The sequence below is a fragment of the Stegostoma tigrinum genome, chromosome 2, assembly GCF_030684315.1.
Source record: "Stegostoma tigrinum isolate sSteTig4 chromosome 2, sSteTig4.hap1, whole genome shotgun sequence".
Classification (NCBI taxonomy): domain Eukaryota; kingdom Metazoa; phylum Chordata; class Chondrichthyes; order Orectolobiformes; family Stegostomatidae; genus Stegostoma; species Stegostoma tigrinum.
In genome coordinates, this window is record NC_081355.1 from 154,412,731 (window position 1) to 154,432,814 (window position 20,084).

Sequence of the window (20,084 nt, forward strand, 5' to 3'; positions counted from 1 at the left end):
TCTTCCTCCCACCCCAAGCCGCACCCCCATCTACCTACTAACCTCATCCCACCTCCTTGACCTGTCCGTCTTCCCTGGACTGACCTATCCCCTCCCTACCTCTCGACCTATACTCTCTCCACCTATCTTCTTTTCTCTCCATCTTCGGTCCGCCTCCCCCTCTCTCCCTATTTATTCCAGAACCCTCACCCCATCCCCCTCTCTGATGAAGGGTCTAGGACCGAAACGTCAGCTTTTGTGCTCCTGAGATGCTGCTTGGCCTGCTGTGTTCATCCAGCCTCACATTTTATTATCCTGGAATTCTCCAGCATCTGCAGTTCCCATTATCTCTCACCACACAGATCCAACAAGGTTTGGCTGGAACTCGGTGATACTAAGTCTATGATCGACTAGCGAGTTTTGAGAAGATTTGTATGATTTTTATGATTGACTAGTGGCAGATATGATGCCACGCACTTCCACTGGACTTAACAGAGTTGGCCCTACTTCATGAGAATTTACTACGGACTCAAAGCCAAATCAGATCCAATGCATGCTGAAGGATGGCTCAAAAGCAAAACCAAATGCATGGCTAAAAGCAGGGGGAATGGTTAGGAAATATTTAATGAGTCAAGCCTACTTATCGTGGAGCCTCAGACGACGAGGCGCAGGCGAAGCTCTCTCCACTGGTGGTGCCTGCAATAGCTCAAGGTTCTGAGACTGGTCAGCAGCTCTCTGGATTCGAACCAGGTGATAGCGCAACTCGGCATCATCATACATGGGTTTACTGAACCACACTGGCTCATTGTCCTCATGAACAAGGTGCCGGGCAGCTGCCAGAGGATCCTCATTTATTGGGGGCAGCAAGCATTGTGTGGCATTCTGATGGGCATTAGTAAGGCTTGGGGCAGCGGGCCTTTGTCCCATTGTCTGGGGACAGCCTTCTTTGGCTGCAGCCGGGTCACCATGCAGCCTTTCACGGTAGAGTCGCTCGGCATCATCATACAGTGGCTTTTCCAGCCAAAACTGGAGTGCCAATGGGCTCGGGCTGGCACGTGGGAACATGCCATTGACCAGAGAACTAGGGTCTCCTCCAGTGGGGAAACCAGGAGTGATAGGTGTGGCACTAACGTAACCTTCGTCTGGAGTTGCCCACAGCTTCGGAGCTGCACTGACCCCAGAGGTTGGGATGTGGAGGGTTCGTGGGATGCTGTGGCCTTGTGACTGTATGATGAACAGACGTTCAGCCTCATCGAAAATGCTTTTGTTAAGCCAGACACCATGCACCAGTTGATGCCAGGCGATTAGAGAGCGTGTCTCACGGCCGAGTATGATATCCCTGCCAACTGCTTTGGTGTTGGTTATTGCATCCTTCACTGGCTGTGGACCAGAAGCTTCAGGCAGTGCCTTCATCTCCAGCTGGCGTGAACTCTCCACCTCTGCTGGCCAGCCACGTGGAGATCGCTTCCTCAGCTGCTTCTTTCCCAACTCTTGCTCTTGCTGACCATCCTCCACAGCCCCAGCCCAGGTAAGTGATACCAACTCAGCCTCCTGTGCAGCCTGTATCACAGCATTAGCATCAGAGGCCTGCTGGCCCTCATGGAACAGTCTCTCGGCCTCGTCAAACTTGTACTTGTCCATCCATACAGTCTCCAGCAGGTAGGGATGCTTCCTGATCTTCATCGTCTGCAGCGTCCAGTACAACGTGGGAGAGGGGAAAGAAATAACACAGTAAACAAGGAAATAAACAGAGATGGCACAGTTCACCAAGCGGTTACTGACTAATGATACAGCCTGGGTGAACCAGGCAGGAAAGCCCTGGTAGAACAGCTTTCGGTAAAACAGCAGAGCCTGCGTTCAGACAACCTGTGTTTCAGATATCGCTGCTATGAGGGTAACCATTCAACCTAATGTAATCTCCTCTGTATACAGTGTGACCAATTAGCATTTATAAAAGATCTTGAGGCTCTGAGACTGGTTACACACTATAAATAGTTCTGGAATAAACAGTGCATTGCCTCGAGTTGGGGAGGCTAGACAGGGGACCAATGGCAGAGTCAGGGAGCCCAAAGGGGACAAGCAGGAAGGCTGGGCGAGCAGTGGGTATTGTATTTGGGAGAGGCGCACACACTGAAATTTGCCTGGACAGCAGCTTTGTGCTGGAAGCCACACTCAGCCCACTATGATCTTACGGCACAAGAAACAAGTCTCGCTTCAGCATCATGTACAGTGCAGCTCCATGAGGGATCAGAGAGACCTTGGCAGCAACTAGGAAAACCAACATTTGGCACACCCAGCTGCGTAGTCTCCATATGGTCAGCCAAGCTTTAGCACTGGTCCATGCCCTGGGACTGTTTCATTCATACTTGGTCTAACAGGCAGATGCTGCGAGAGCACATGGTTCAACCTGACAGAAAAATCCGGGCTGCTCAGAGCTACAAGGCTCTACAGGAGGAAACCTGCAAAAACTGGGTACTTTGGAGAAGACCCTGAAAGGTAGGGAGGTTCAGAGATAGGAGCTAAAAGAATGCTGTATAATGATAGGTACTCACCTTGTTATCCTACAATTGACAGCATTGAAGAAAAGCGAGAGAGAACAGTTAAAAAATGATTGCCACACAATACAAACATACAGTATTACTGCTCACCACCTGAAGGACAGATTAAAAAGCAGTGACAAGGGACAAGACAGGCTCAGGTGCAAGTTATAGAAATGGGTGGTGTGAAATCCGAGAATAGAATACAGTTGTTAAAACTTTATCTTCCCCAGCTACAGCTCTTGCTAATTTCTCTCCCCGACTATACATGGTTCATCCATGTTGAGTAACTCATTACTATGCCTATGCAGTAAGGGTCGGTCAGCAATTCCAATGCTGAGGCTTAGCTAAGATTGAACAAGGCCACTGCTTGCGTGTACAGCCTGATTTGATTGTGGAAGTGGGCCTTGGCTGAAGCTGAAGACCCTCTCTGGTCCAATTCAGCAACACTGAGATCAACTACAGTCCCTGCAGGAGTCACAACTAGCGACAATTGGAAGGCATGCTCTCCCAATCTGATCTCACAGTTACAGCACTGAAGATAACTTAGCCATGAGCAAGCAGGCAGCACTCACACAGACCTGAATCAGAAAGTTAGAGTCTCATTTCTGACCAAACCAACTGACGAAGCTCTGCATTGTCCAGGCACCATCTGTCCAGTGAGATGTCAAACAAAGGCATGCTTAAAAGATTCCATAATGTGATTTCAAGGATCAGGGACGTGCGTCACTTAATCAATATTATTAGAAAAGATCACCTCCTCGATATGTTGGCCTTTGTGATCTTTCTGATTCCCACATTCCCACACCGTAACAGGGACTTCATTTCAAAAGTACTTTAAAATTAGCGGTAAACACTTTGGGATATCCTGAGGTCATGGGGGTCACTACATAAATGCAAGTCTTTCATGTTGCAGCCCTCTTATTTGCTGACCAACAGTATTCTGATAACACATACACTAATCCACTGTGAGCCCTTTGCATTAGGAAGCAGCAGCTGTACTGAAATGTACCATTGACAGGCGCTGGCATCAAACAATCACACAATTCTCAGCAAGCAAGAACCTCCTGGTCCCATAGTATCACCAACCTAGCCGTCAAAACACGCTCCTATTGTACAACGCTGACAAGTCTGACAGTGCAACATTGTACTTAGTTTGATTCAGCTCTCACCATTCTCCGCAAACTCAGACAAATTTTTCTAAGGTTATCTGTTTTGTACAAGGGCCCTCACGGAATCAATCATAACTGTAAAATCACTGTCTGCTCACAGGCACACCACCCTTGATGACAGTGAAAAACCTGCACTCTGAAATACAGAAGTAGACATTCAGCCTGTCGAATCATGCCTAGAATTAAATGGAATGTACATCGCAGAAACAGGTCATTCAGCCCCACGGCTGGTGCCAGAGTTTATTGTCCACACAATCTTCCTGCCACTGTGTGTATTCCATGTAGTGGCATCAAATAAATCTCTGCAGGGTCACGGTCAGGGGAAGCGCTGTAGGTTCGCCTGAATGCAATCAGGATGCAGTCAGCAACAGTGAAAGACAGCCATTGCCACAGACCTGAAGCAGACATTGAGACAGTGGGGATATGCTCCTTGCAGATTTGGCACTTTACAATCCAAACTTTTTGTACCCATTCCCCGCATTAGGAAGGGAAGGAGACCATTTAGCATAATCAGGTTTGTTTGACTGTTTTGTAAAATAACAATGATCTGTGGCCTCATACCTGGAGCCATATCCTGCAATCACTTTATGCTAAAACTGAAGAGAGACTATTCTTACTGGCCAATGGCACAAAAGATACTGTGATGTGAGGAAGAATCTTCACTGCTGCTCTACCCTTCCCAGTCCCCCAACAAGTTGTAAAACGAAAACTTACAAATTATTTCAAAAGGAAACTGGATAGTATCTCAAACAAAAATAAACCAACAGGAATGAAACAAGCGAACACAACTGACTGGATTGCTTGAAAGACAGTATGGACTCAATGGGTCAAATGGCCACTACTTGGGACATAAATACACTTGCCTCACTGAGGTCACAATGACACACCCACAGCCATTCAGCTCATCCCACTCCCTACCCAAATGTTTGGCTTTCAGACGCGTTTCCAATTATTTTATCTAAAAGAACAGAAATTAATTTAACAACTGATTGAAGAAAATATTTTTAAATCCTCTCAATGTCAGGATTAAAATTAAGACCTAATTAACTCCGTATTTTATGGAGGAAGATTTAAACTTCTCACAGCCTTTCAGTACTGCTGTCCTTTGCAGTAAAACACCTATGAATTAGGAGGGTCAACGAGACAGCCTTGCTCCTGGCAGCAGCAAAATGCTTAGAATGCTGGAAATCTGAAATAACGCAGGAAATACTAAAAACCTTCATCGACTCTGGCAGCCTGCTTGAGAGAGAGAAAAACAGAGCAAACCTTGCTTAGTCCTCACGTGGTTATTCAACAGGACATTTAATTTATTAATTTCAGATTCCTAACATAGGGGTTCAAAGACTTAAAATGTTCAGTTTCTCTCTCCATAAATGCAGCCAGACCTGCTGAATTTCTCCATCATTAGATTAGATCAGATTCCCTACAGTGTGGACACAGGGCCTTCAGCTCAATAAGTCCACACCGCCCCTTGGAGGATCCCACCCAGACCCATTCACAGATAACCCACACACCCCTGAACACTACGGGCAATTTCGCACGGCCAATCCACCTAGCCTGCACATCTTTGGACTGTGGGAGGAAACTGGAGCACCCGGAGGAAACCCACGCAGACATGGAGAGAATGTGCAAACTCCACACAGACAGTCGTCCGAGGCTGGAATCGAACCTGGATCCCTGGTGCCGTGAGGCTACAGTGCTAACCACTAAGCCACCGTGCCGCCCCATTTTAAGCATTTAATCCACAGTACTTTGCTCCTACATTTTTCTGCAAGGTCTGCTTGCAGTAATGCCACATCATTGTAGAAACATAGAAAATAAGGGTAGCATAGGCCATTTGAGCCCGTAAGTCTGTTCCACCATTCAATTTGATCATGGCCGACGATTGAACTCTGCACCCTGTTCTCGCTTTCCCTCCAGTTTTTGAGCCCTTCAGCCTGAAGAACTATGTTGACAACTTTCTTGAAATCATTTAGTATTTTGGCCTCAATCACATTCTCTGGCAGAGAATTCCACAGGTTCACCATTCTCTGGGTAAAGAAATTTCTTCTCAGCTTAGTCTTCAATGGCTTACCTCATATTTTTAAGGCAATGACCGCTGGTCATTGGGATCATTCTTCTTGCGTTTAGATATTTTCCAATCAACCTCTTTAGAGATGTTATGACAAATCTCTGGGAACAGGACAGGCACGGACCCAGGAATAAGGTGGCAAAAATATTAACTATCATTGTGACAGGGTGGAATACCAGAGCAGGGATGTACTGCTGAAGCTGCTCACACTACAAATGGAATATTGAGAGTACCTTCAGGCCCTGTATCTGAGGAAGGATGTGCTGGCATTGGAGGGGGTCCAGAACAGGTTTATAAGAATGATCCTGGGGATGAAAGGCTTGTCATTTAAGAAGCAGTTGAGGACCCTGGATCTGTACTTGATGGAGTTTATAAGAATGAATGGGCGCGGGGGGGGGGAAATCATGGTGACTCAGTGGTTAGTACTACTGATTCACAGTACCAGAGACCCAGGTTCGATTCTTGGCTTGGGTGACTGTCTGTGTGGAATTTGCACCTTCTCCACGTCTGCATGGGTTTATGCCAGATGCACCGATTTCCTCCCACTGACCAAAGATGTGCAGCTTAGTTGGTTTGGCCATGTAAAATTGCCCATAGTGTTCAGGGATATGCAGATTATGTGGGTTACAAGGGTAGGGGGATGGGAACGGATGGAAAGCTCTTCAGAGAGTCAGTGTGGACTTGCTGGACCAAAGGGCCTGTTTCCACACTGTAGGGATTCTATGATCTTTAAGACTTACAGAATACGGAGTCCTGGACGGATAAACAAATGTTTTCATCAGTTGGAGAGGCTAGGACCCACAGGAACACCTCAGAGTGAGAGGATGATCCTTTAGAACTAAGATGAGGAGGAATTCAGCCAGAAGGCAGTAAATGTGTGGTACTATGTGCCACAGAAGGCTTTGAGGCCAACTCACTGAGTGCTATTAACTCAAAGATAGATAGGTTCTTGATTAGTAAGGGGGTCAGAGGGTATGGGGAGAAGGCGGGAGGATGGGTTCGGGAAACTTATCAGCCACGATCGAAAGGTGAAGCAGTATAGTTGGGCCGAACGGCCTACTCCTGCTCCTATACCTTACGGCCTTACGGGCTCCTAGCTTAGAGGTGGAGACCATTGCACCACAAGAGCTCTCGTTCAGGACCTTCCTGGGTATGAGTGATAATGAGAACTGCAGATGCTGGAGAATCCAAGATAATAAAATGTGAGGCTGGATGAACACAGCAGGCCAAGCAGCATCTCAGGAGCACAAAAGCTGACGTTTCGGGCCTAGACCCTTCATCAGAGAGGGGGATGGGGTGAGGGTTCCGGAATAAATAGGGAGAGAGCGGGAGGCGGACCGAAGATGGAGAAAAGAAGATAGGTGGAGAGAGTATAGGTGGGGAGGTAGGGAGGGGATAGGTCAGTCCAGGGAAGACGGACAGGTCAAGGAGGTGGGATGAGGTTAGTAGGTAGATGGGGGTGCAGCTTGGGGTGGGAGGAAGGCAGGGGCGAGAGGAAGAACAGGTTAGGGAGGCAGAGACAGGTTGGACTGGTTTTGGGGTGCAGTGAGTGGAGGGGAAGAGCTGGGCTGGTTGTGTGGTGCAGTGGGGGGAGGGGACGAACTGGGCTGGTTTAGGGATGCAGTAGGGGAAGTGGAGATTTTGAAACTGGTGAAGTCCACATTGATACCATTAGGCTGCAGGGTTCCCAGGCGGGATATGAGTTGCTGTTCCTGCAACCATGTGGTATACTGTACCCGGTGTGGCTTCCTCTACATTGGGGAAACAAAGCGGAGGCTTGGGGACCGCTTTGCAGAACACCTCCGCTCAGTTTGTAACAAACAACTGCACCTCCCAGTCGCAAACCATTTCCACTCCCCCTCCCATTCTTTAGATGACATGTCCATCATGGGCCTCCTGCACTGCCACAATGATGCCACCCGAAGGTTGCAGGAACAGCAACTCATATTCCGCCTGGGAACCCTGCAGCCCAATGGTATCAATGTGGACGTCACCAGCTTCAAAATCTCCCCTTCCCCCACCGCATCCCAAAACCAGCCCAGTTCGTCCCCTCCCCCCACTGCACCACACAACCAGCCCAGCTCTTCCCCACCACCCACTGCATCCCAAAACCAGTCCAACCTGTCTCTGCCTCCCTAACCGGCTCTTCCTCTCACCCATCCCTTCCTCCCACCCCAAGCCGCACCCCCAGCTACCTACTAACCTCATCCCACCTCCTTGACCTGTCCGTCTTCCCTGGACTGACCTATCCCCTCCCTACCTCCCCACCTATACTCTCCTCTCCACCTATCTTCTTTACTCTCCATCTTCGGTCCCCCTCCCCCTCTCTCCCTATTTCTTCCAGAACCCTCACCCCATCCCCCTTTTCTGATGAAGGGTCTAGGCCCGAAACGTCAGCTTTTGTGCTCCTGAGATGCTGCTTGACCTGCTGTGTTCATCCAGCTCCACACTTTGTTATCCTTCCGGGGTATGAGTAGGCTTTTTGGAAGATTCCGTGCAGTGCAAAGGATTTTAAAGCAGAGCAGAGACTAGGAGCTTCCTGTGCCCCACGTGGGCAGTGGAACGGTGCAGTTCGGCGCCGGTGCCTCTAGGGGGAGAAGGCGCAATTCCCAACCCCGAAAATAAGCTCAAACTCTTCAAGTTAACAATCACCCGCAGGAGGAGTCCTCTTATTCTGCACCCCGGGCCTGTCCTCAATGTGGCCCAGGGATGTAACGCCGAGTTTTCGGTGCCCAGCCGGTTGCTGTCCCGGGTACTCACCGCGGTATCTCCCTCGCCGCTCAACGTCACCGCTTTCACCCAGAGCCAGAAAAACCGCGCCTGCGCTTTCACGTGCCCGCCCCGACCGGAGACGCATGCGCCAAATTGGACTGTACCAGCATTGAAGGAGGTCCACATTCCTCCCCCCGTAATTACTGGAGCAAGTGGTATCGTCGCAGTGGGGCATATACTCATTGAATGAATGAATAGCGCAGATTCATGGCACAAGAACACAGAACGGCACAGGACAGTACAAGGACAGTACAGGCCCTTCGGTCCACGATGTTGTACCGACCTGTTGTCCTGATGTCATGCTCACTGGTCTGTAGTTCCCTGGCTTGTCTTTGCTATCTTTCTGAAACAATGGAACAACATGAGCCACCTTCCAGTCTTTCAGAACTACACCAGTGGTTAAAGATGAAGCAAAAGTCTCTACAAGGGCCTCTGCAATGTCTTCCCTAGTCTCTCAGACTTCAAAGAATGGACTTGATCAGGCTGAGGGGGTTTATCCACCTTAATGCACTTCAAGGCTGCAAACATCTCCTCCCTGGTAAAGTGTATGCGGTCCAAAACATTCCCACTTGTTTTCCTTATTTCCTTAGCATCCATGATTCTCTCCTCAGTAAACACTGAGGAGAAATATTTGTTAAAAATCTCCTCAATCACCTGTGGCGCCACACTCGGACTGCCATACTGATGTTTAAGGGGACCTATCCTCTCACTAGCTGCCCTTTTACTCTTAATATAGCTATAGAACCTCTTGGGATTGTCTTCAACCTTGAAGTTTTTGACAAGATTTGTAGCTCGTGTTGTGGACGAGGTTGTAGACTTGCTCGCTGAGCCAGTGTGTTTGGTTGCAGACATTTTGTCACTCTGCTAGGTAACACTGTCAGTGCACCACCGGTGAAGCATTGGCGTTCTGTCCCGCTTGTTATTTAAATGCCACGGTTTGCTGGGGTGGTTGACATTACTTCCAGTTCAGTATTTCAGTGGTTTGTATATTGGGTGCAGTTCAACATGTTTGATGGAGTTCTGGTTTGAATGCCAGACCTCCAGGAATTCCCTGGAATGTCTCTGTTTAGCTTGTGTTATTATGGATGTTGTCCCAGTTGAATTCATGACCTTCCTTGTCCGTGTGTATTGAGACCAGTGAGAGTTGGTCATGTGTCTTGGTGGCTAGTTGGTATTTGTATATCCTTATTGTCAGTTTTCTTCCAGTTTGGCCTGTTACGTTTCTCGCAGTCCTTGCACAGTATTTTGTATATTATGATAGTATTATTAGTTGTGGATATGGGATCCTTTACGTTCGTCAATAGCTGTCACAGGATGGTTATTGGTTTGTGGGCTACCCTGATACCTGGGGTTCTCAGTAGTTTTGTGGTCATCTCTGAAATGTTTCTAATGTACAGTAGGGTGTCTACAGTTTCTGGCTGTGTTGTGTGTTCTTGTTGTGGTCTGTCGCGGAGATAATGGCAGATTTGGTTTTTGGGTATCCAATCCTTTTAACAACTCTGTACAAGTGTGCCTGTTCTGCTTTGCACAATTCTGAATTGCCGCAGTGTGTTATGGGGGCCCACTTAAATAATGTTCTGATGCAGCTCCATTTATGGGTGTTGGGATGGTGCTGGAGTAATTAAGTATCTGGTCCATATGTGTGGTCTTTCTGTATAGGTTAGTCTGGAGTTCCCGATTGTTCTTACATTCTATCGTTATGTCTAAGAAGGGTAGTTGGTTATTGTTCTCTTCTTTTGTGAATTTTAGTCTGGTGAGGATGTTGATTATGTGTTGACGTGTTTCTTCTAGTCTGGTGCATTTGCTAATGATGAAGATGTCATCTACATAGTAGACCCAGAGTTTGGGTTGTATAGTGGGGAACGCTGTTCATTCTAACCTTTACATTACCACTTCTGCAATCAGTCCTGATATTGGGAATCCCATTGGTATCCCGTTGATTTGTTTGAACATACGGTCGTTGAAGGTGAAGTGAGTTATGAGGCACTGATCCAGCAGTTTCAGGGCGATGTCCTTGTTGATGCTGTCGATGTCGTGGAGTGCCTGCCTTCCTGATTCGTCCAGCACTGTGACAATTGTCTCTTTGGCTAGGTCGATGTTTCTGGATGTAAATAGTGCTGTCATATCGAAGGATATCATCATCTCGTCCTCTTCTATCCTGGTGTCCTTGATGTTGAGGAATTCTTGGGAGGACTGGATGGAATGGATGGTGTTGTCAACTAAGTATTTCAGTTTCCATTGTAGTTCTTTGGCTAGTCTATTTGTTGGCGTACCTGGCAGTCAGACAATGAGTTTGAGGGGGGAAACCCGTGGCTTGTGTACTTTGGCGAGTCTCACTACTAGGCATGCTGTGTCAAGAGATGATCTCCATGGGGCAGGAACAGATGAGTCTGCTTGGGCAATCCTGTTGTGGATTTTAGGAAGGAGGTAGATGTGGGCTGCTGTGTGTGTGAGCCTGTCATGTACACAATATTCTGATGTTCGATGGTAGTGTCATGGTCCAGGTGAGACAGGAGGTTGTGTCCGAGAGCTGGTGATCACCGTTAGCAATGTAGAGGTCAGTACACTGGCAAAAGACATCTTTGTCAGCAGGCTATTACATCATACAAGATTCTTAGGGGACTCGACAGACTGGATGCTGAGAAGTTGTTTCCCTTTGTGGGACAGTCTGGAAGCAGAGGACATGAGCTTAACGTAAGGGGCCACAAATTTAAGACAGGGATGAGAAGGAATTTCTTGTTGTAGAGGGTAATGAATCTGTGAAATTCTTCAATACAGAGGGCTGGTGAGGTAGCAAGGTGTGGAGCTGGATGAACACAGCAGGCCAAGCAGCATCTTAGGAGCAGGAAGGCTGACATTTCAGGCCTAGACCCTTCATCAGAAATGGAGGACAGGAAGAGGGTTCTGAAATAAATAGGGAGTGAGGGGGAGGCGGATCGAAGATGGTTAAAGGAGAAGATAGGTGGAGAGTAGACAGACAAGTTAAAGAGGCAGGGATGGAGCCAGTAAAGGAGAGTGTAGGTGGGGAGGTAGGCAGGAGATAAATCAGTCCAGGGAGGATGTACAGGTCAAGGGGGTGGGATGAGGTTAGTAGGTAGGAGATGAGGGTGCAGCCTGAGGTGGGAGGAAGGGTCAGGGCCTGGTGAGGTTGGATGATTGAGTATATTCAAGATTGAGATGTATTTTTTAATCAGTAAGGAAATCCAGGGTTATGGGGAAAAAGGGAGTTGAAGATAATCGGATCAGCCACGATCTGATTGAATGGCAGGTCAGACTCGACGGTTGAATGGCCTACTTGTGCTGCTATGTCTTATCGACCAGAGGATGATGCACACTGAGACCATCCAGATGTTGCAGATTATTGAAGTAGCAGGTGGTTACAGTTAATACCTCACTCAACCCACAGCCACACATTTCAGAATGTTGCCAATCTGCTCTCAGGGCACAGTGGACAATACCATGACATTCGAAAAGTAAAGAAGCCCCTCCGTTAGCTCACAGAATCTTCATTTTCTCAAATATTGTCCAACTATTAACAAGAACAAGACTCACTATTTCTACAATTAGATTAATAGTGCGCTGGATCAAAATGGTGAAGCTGAATTGCTGAGTTCTGGATCTTTGTCAGTATCTGGTAAACATCCTGGATATCAATCTGGATTTGCTGTCAGATTATTGTTTTCATGCAGTGTGATAGTAGCCCAGGTGGAGTCAATGTGTGCCAAATACATTGAGTTCATCCTCATGACTCTGGAAAACAACACCTATCAGATCTGCTTTTGTGGGCATTACTAATATTTTAACGTTTCTTCTGGTTACTTAAGTTTCTGTTGCTATATATGTAATTCCACTATCCTTGTTTTCAGTAAAACTTGGTTTACTCCTAGCAGACAGGAATCACTACCTGAATGAATGAGAAAATCTCCCTTAAAAACCAAACTGTTTTAAACTCCTGTTTGTCCTTTCCGTCACACAGGGATTTAGCCACCTATGGGTAGCACAGGGGTTGGCACTGCTGCCTCACAGCACCAGGGACCACGGGTCATTTTCACCCTTGGGTAACTGTCTGTGTGGAATTTGTATATTTTCCATGTGTCTGTGTGGGTTTCCTTTGAGGGCTGCGGTTTCCCTCCCACAGTCTAAAGATGTGCAGGCTAGGTGAATTGGCCATGCTAAATTGCCCCATAGTGTCCAGTTATGTGCAGGCAAGGTGGATTAGCCACAGGAAGTGCAGGGTTACAGGGATGAGGTGGGTTGCTCTGAACTTGATAAGCTGAATTGGTTTACTTACACAGTGTAGGGATTCTATTTCTCCCCTGATTGTGGCAGGAGTGCTTTTATGTTTCTCTCATTCTGAGTTACCTGTCCAACAGATGGGCCAACCAATATTTATTGTTATTCCTCTTGTATCTTTTTGAACAACTTTAACAATTGTGTGGCTTGCTAGGCCATCTTAAATGGATCAAAGAGTCACATAGACGAGTGACAATAGCCAATTGTTTTTTCTTCAATGGTGTTACTGAACCAGTTTGTGCAACAATCTGATAGTTTCGTGGTACTGTTACTGATTACAGCCTTTTATCAGAGATTAAATTACCTGGAAATGTGCCGAAACTCGGGAGGAACTCAGTTCCAATCTACTGAATGCCTTGGTGGGATTTGAATGTACACCTCCTGATTATTAGTTCAGCCTCTGGCTAATCAACTCAGTAACATTATTACTGTACTACCACACCTGAGATTAACATGATGAGATCAGATCCTAGAGAATTAAAGATGTAATCATTTTAAAAGAAAAAAAAGGAACAGTTTATTTTCAATGACACAGAAATGGAGATTCTGGGCAACGAACTTTCAGACCATTGAGGGCTGATCAGGAAGTCATACTAAGCTGTAGAGATCATTGAAAGCTAAGATCTGAGGTTATCTGTTCACTAGGACTGTAAAAGCAACTGCCTTCTAGAGAATGGCCTTATTTGGAGCAGAGTTCTGGGCTGGTTTCAATTGCCTTTGGGGATTGAAGAGATTTCCTAGAAATGGTTTCTCCCCAAGTCAGGCTGACGTTTTGGGCCTACACCCAGACGGGTCCAGGCCCGAAACGTCAGCCTTCCTGCTCGGCCTGCTGTGTTCATCCAGCTTTACACCTTGTTATCTCAGATTCTCCAGCATCTGCAGTTCCTGCTTTCTCTCCCCAAGTAACCTTGGTTTTATAATATTTATATTTTCTCTCCTCCTGAAAAGGAAGCATCTTGAAGGAACTGGGAAGACGTTTTATTGTAAAAAGAGTTTTAACATAAAAACTTTGTATTCGTAAACAGTTACTAAAGCAATTTGGTTGTGTATAGCTTCTGCATATGAAGAACAAACAAACATTGAAGTCTGACTTTCCCTGCAGTTGCAACAAAACCAAAAACATTTCTTATTTAGAGATAATGGGAACTGCAGATGCTGGAGAATCTGAGATAACAAAGTGTGGAGCTGGATGAACACAGCAGGCCAAGCAGCATCTCAGGAGCACAAAAGCTGACGTTTCAGGCCTAGACCCTTCATCAGAAAAAGGTCTAGGCCTGAAACGACAGCTTTTGTGCTCCTAAGATGCGACTTGGCCTGCTGTGTTCATCCAACTCCACACTTTGTTATCTCGGATTTCTTATTTATGCAAGATACGATTTATACATTTGAAGCAAAGGGAACGACAACTTAACAAACCCCCATTGTAGACTGTGGTCATTCCCCGCTGTGCCTTGGTAGTAGTTGCTCCCAGCTTTGATCTCCAGGTGAAGTGGTAGATGGCTAGGGTGACTGCGGTGTTGCAGGCATGGAGAATAGGCCAGACATACACCACATACAGCATTAACAGTACCCACACCTGATGGCCACGTTTTCACCCACAATGGAGAAGAAGCAATGCTCCCATTTGCCCAGTTTCCGTCTCAGCTTGGCAACACGTTCCTCCCAAGTTTAGGCACATGTCCAGGTAATCTGTCCTCATGGTGAAAGGGATAACGGATCAGTTGGTCCAATTGCCAAAGAACATGGCCTTACTCTTGCCTTGATTTGCCTTTGCACCCAGGGCCAAACAAACTGGGGATGTCTGCACTGTATATGTTAATACAGGACAGTGCAGCTCAATGGAACAGGCTGAATAAACCGGAACGGTTTTTCCTGTCCATTATCTTCCAGATGTTCTTATCTTTTCAGGGTCATGTTATTTCAATGGCTTAAATGTGAAACATTTCAGGATCCAGGAATAAACATGGAAGGAAAGTGAACCAGCTGCATGTTTACTCTGCTTTATTCTCGGATCATACCAAGGGACAGAAGATGAAGAGATGAGTTCAGACTGGGGGAGTTTAATATGGGAACTGACACTGGGCTCAGCCACTGATTGGGTGAAGTTTCTGAGCCAACATAACAAGCAGGGCCCGTATATATAATCCACACATGTAAACATACAAAAGAATTGGCAAAGAATCATGTCAGAGATAATGGGAACTGCAGATGCTGGAGAATCTGAGATAACAAAGTGTGCAGCTGCGATAGAGTTAGGGTTAGGCCAATTGGCCTGCTGTGTACATCCAGCTCCACACTTTGTTATTTGGCAAAGAATCATACTCAGTCTACACAGTAGGTAATATCACTATGGAGACTACTGTCCAAACCCCTTATAATACGGCCTCTGGAGATGGATCAGATGATTTCTGAAGGGTCCTGACCCAAATTGTCAGCTTTCCAGCTTCTTTGGTGCTCCCTGCCTGCTGCGTTCCTCCAGCTCCACACCTTGTTATCTCAGAGTCCAGCATCGGCAGTTCCTACTACCTCTGATCAGAAACATGGCCACTTCAACTAAATCCTCCACAATTCCTCCTCCATTCCAGAGGCTCCAGGAGAGTCACAGGACATTTCAAATTCACCATGATGTCTCTGTAACTGGCCGTGTTCACAAGAACTTTTCAAGTTCCTTCGAAGAGATTGTCAGAGCCTCAAACTCGCCACTCATTGCAAATGTTTGATTGCGAGCATGAAGACTCTGTGACCAGCCATACTGTCAGGTATCTGTTGGCCCAAGGTCCAATCTCACTGACCATTCCCACGGCAAATAACCACAGTGTCCAAGCCCTTCGTATTTTAAAAGCATCAATTATATCACCTTGCAGCCTATACATCAATAACCTCAAACCTCATGATTTATCCTAACTAAGGTTCTTTGAAGACTTTAAATTATCCTATTTCCTCCCTGTGGATCATCTCCAGTACCTCAATATCATGGATCAATGAGGGTATCAAAACTTCAAGTAGCCTTAGTGTAGAATTCACCACTTTCCCTCAGTAGACCTACTAATACAAAACAAACTAATTTCACTTGTACCGCACCTTTCTTCTTCCATAGTCCTCTGCCTGTAAGATGGGTCCACCTCACCAGTTACTAGTGGTGTACCGCAAGGGTCAGTGTTGGGTCCACTGCTGTTTGACATTTTTATAAATGACCTGGATGAGGGCGTAGAAGGATGGGTTAGTAAATTTGCAGACGACACTAAGGTCGGTGGAGTTGTGGATAGTGACGAAGGATGCTGTAGGTTACAGAGAGACATAGATAAGCTGCAGAGCTGGCAAATGGAGTTTAATGCGGACAAGTGTGAGGTGATGCACTTTGGTAGGAGTAACCAGAAGGCAAAGTACTGGGCCAAAATTAAGATTCTTGGTAGTGTAGATGAGCAGAGAGATCTCGGTGTCCATGTACACAGATCCTTGAAAGTTGCCACCCAGGTTGACAGGATTGTTAAGAAGGCATACAGTGTTTTAGCTTTTATTAATAGAGGGATCGAGTTCCGGAACCAAGAGGTTATGGTGAAGCTGTACAAAACTCTGGTGCGGCCGCACTTGGAGTATTGCCTACGGTTCTGGTCACCACATTATAAGGAGGATGTGGAAGCTTTGGAAAGGGTGCAGAGGATATTGCCTAGTATGGAGGGAAGGTCTTACGAGGAAAGGCTGAGGGACTTGAGGCTGTTTTCGTTAGAGAGAAGAAGGTTGAGAGGTGACTTAATTGAAACATATAAAATAATCAGAGGGTTAGATAGGGTGGATAGGGAGAGGCTTTTTCCTAGGATGGTGACAGCGAGCACAAGGGGGGCATAGCTTTAAATTGAGGGGTGAAAGACTTGAATATAATGATGAGTAAAGTAGAGCTATACATTTTGGCAGGAAGAAAAGGAGCTGAATATTACTTTAATACAGAAGGACGCAGCATAGAGGGGTTTGGGTGGACTCGTGGACTCATGGACTAAAACACAAAAACTAGCATCCAGATTCAACAAGTAATTGAATTTGAATTAGGTTTATTGTCACAGATACTCACGAGTACAGCGAAGAGGATACAAGTTGCCATTTTACACTCTCACCCCACTCCCGTCCGCCTTGGGCTGCCTGCTCCCACTCTCACCGGTGCTCAGGATGACAGCCATTGACACAGGGGACCTCTCTCATTGTCACGTTGGGTTCGCCCTCCCATTAGAAAGGCAAATGGAATTTTGGGTTTAATTCAAAGGCAATGGAGTATAAAAGCCAGGAGGTTTTACCAAAACTATACAAGGCACTAGTCAGACCATATCTAGAATACTGTGAAGTTTCAGACATCTGTCTAAACAAAGACATGCTGGCTAGGCAAACAGGAGGCTGGAAGATGGCAAGCCAGGCAGTATCAGTCCAGTCCTGAAGAAGGGTAATACCTAAAACGTTGACTGCTCGTTTCCTCCAGATGCTGCCTGGCTTGCTGTGTTCTGCCGTAGAGCAGACTCAATGGGTCAAATGGCCAATTTCTGCTCCCAAGTCTTATAGCTTTATGACAAGGAGACAGGTCCTGAATTCACTTCAGTTAGAATGGGTTTCAAACCCTTTGTTGATATCAATTTGATATGCACGAGCTGTCTAGCCAACTTTTGAAAACATTGATTATTTTTGCTCCCTTTCCTCATATTTCACCTGCATTTCTGTTCAAAATGTGAAAGCTGTGTTGTGCAGTCTCAGTATCATTAGCTAATTGGCAGTTTCTCCTTGTCTAACCACATGTTGCCTGTCATCATCTTGTATTCTTCAATCATATCTCCCCTCAATCTTCTCTGTTCCAATCAGAATAACCCCAAGTGTTTCAATTTAATCTTGTAACTACGGATTTAATCTGGCAAATCTTCTATGCAATCTCCCGAGGACTTTCATATCATTATCATCAAGATTTGGTGACTGGAATTGGACACAATACAGAGAGTGGGCCTCATCAGAGCTTTACAAAGATAATCTTTTCACTTTGACACACGATTTCTAAAGCCCAAGATCCAATATGTTCTGTCCCCTTGAAAAACATTTCAGTAATCTCGCACTTTTCAGCAATATTGAAGTTCTGTAAAACAAAGTGACAACTCTTAAATATTCCAATGTGGGGTTTCTGCACCCATAAATGTATACACCTTGTATATCCTCAAAAGGTTCCACCCAAACACTTACTCTTTACAAGCTGGTAAATAACTTTTTACTTTCCTTATCGTCACTACCATTATATTCTCACATTCTCTCTGTGCCAGCTTTATTTCTGTCTCAACCTATGGCACTGGCCTCATTTAAATTCAATGGACATTTACTAACCCTATTAAATATCCTCTTCTTTTTTGTCCCATTATTTTTTCTATTGCTCTCATTTCCCCAGGAGGCCCTGCTTTGGGTTCTCTCCCCATTCAGATTTAGAAATACATCTGTTCGTTCAGGGTCACTGGGTCAAAACCCTGAAACCTCTTTCCTAATCATACTGTGGGACTATCAATACCAGATGGACTCCAGTGGCTTACAAAGGCAGCTTATCACCATGATCTTAAGGGCAATTCTGAATGCACAATAACTGCTGTTCCAGCCAATGTCACCCACATCCTGTGATAGGATGAAAAGTCAAACCACTTCCCCACTGACATACTCTATCATACTTATGATTTGTGCCACGTAGCTAGTGAATAGATTTGTGCATACTGATAGGGAGCAATTCATCATAGAATTTTCAGCATCTGACCTACTCTGTGTAGCCACAGTATGTAGATGGTGAAGTCAGTTAACATTCCATTTGATGATAACCAGCATGATGTTGACGCTGATGATTCAGTGATGGTAATGCAGTTGAGCATTAACAGGTGTTAGTCATTGTTAGAAATGTCATTGCTTGACACTTGCGTTACACAGTCAGTGCTTACCACCTACTGGCCCAAGCCTGGAAGTTTTCCTGATATTTCTGGGTTTGGACATGGGCTGCTTCTGAGCAGTCACAATGACTAGCATGCATCTATTAGCCAAAACTGTCACTTTATAAATCTTTTATGGGATGTGGATATTGCCAGCTAGCCAGCATTTATTACCCATCCCTAATTATCCATTCCTAATTACAGTCAACCCCATTGCTGTGGGTCTGGAATCACATGTTGGCCAGACTGGCAATGACAGAAGATTTCCTTCCCAAATATACACTCAAACGAGTGGATGTTTACAACAATTGGCAATGGTCATATGGTCACCCCTGTCCCACAGTATTAGACTGGGGCTCTGGACTACTGGCCCTGTGACATTACCATGTGACCATCTCTCCCCACTGAGCTTCATTGATGAAGCAGCTGAAGATGGTTAAGTGAAGAATGATGTCATAAATGTACAATTAAGACCATAAGTCATAGGAGTGGAAGTAAGGCCATGCGGCCCATCAAGCCCACTCCACCGTTTAAATCATGGCTGATGGGCATTTCAACACCACTTCCCTGCACTCTCCCTGTAGCCCTTGATTCCTTCTGAGATCAAGAATTTGTCGATCTCTGCCTTGAAGGCATCCAACGTCCTGGCCTCCACTGCACTCTGCGGCAATGAATTCTACAAGCCCACCACTCTCTGGCTGAAGAAATGTCGTCTCATTTCCGTTTTAAATTTACCCCCTCTAATTTTAAGGCTGTGCCCACGGGTCCTTGTCTCCCTGCCTAACGGAAACAACTTCCTAGCGTCCACCCCTTCTAAACCATACATTATGTTGTAAGTTTCTATTAGATCTCCCCTCAACCTTCTAAACTCTAATGAGTACAATCCCAGGATCCTTAGCCGTTCATCATTCGCTAAACCTACCATTCCAGGGATCATCCGTGTGAATCTCCGCTGGACACGCTCCAGGGCTAGTATGTCCTTCCTGAGGTGTGGGGCCCAAAATTGGACACAGAAAATTGTAAACATAGAAAACCCCATCCATTTGCTTGGAAGATTAACTTGAGGAACTCCTCTAAAATAGAAAATTGGTGCTCCTTCGTGACTATATATTGGTGATTCAGATTAGAATGGTAATGATACAGTTTGCCCAACGATGCATCAGGTATACAAGAGAACAAAGTGTGAAGCTGGATGATCACAGCAGGCCAAGCAGCATCTCAGGAGCACAAAAGCTGATGTTTTGGGCCTAGACCCTTCATCTGAGGTCTGATGAAGGGTCTAGGCCCGAAACGTCAGCTTTTGTGCTCCTGAGATGCTGCCTGGCCTGCTGTG

The 20,084-nt window shown here is 46.0% G+C and overlaps 1 protein-coding gene across 7 annotated transcripts in view; it reads right to left on the reverse strand.

The window, feature by feature from the left end:
- Positions 1-8,630, reverse strand: part of eef1db (eukaryotic translation elongation factor 1 delta b (guanine nucleotide exchange protein)) — a 39,643-nt gene extending 31,013 nt beyond the window's left edge. For 3 of the 7 annotated variants that reach the window (XM_048558062.2, XM_048558045.2, XM_048558039.2), the window contains exon 1: positions 620-1,682. In XM_048558062.2, coding sequence (XP_048414019.2) covers positions 620-1,662 — 1,043 coding nt within the window. In that variant the 5' untranslated portion in view covers positions 1,663-1,682. Of the gene's footprint in view, positions 1-619; positions 1,684-8,411 lie in introns of those variants that run through there. The other 4 variants (XM_048558071.2, XM_048558079.2, XM_059640397.1 and 1 more) reach the window with 4 other exon arrangements.
- Between the last annotated feature and the right edge of the window lie 11,454 nt (positions 8,631-20,084).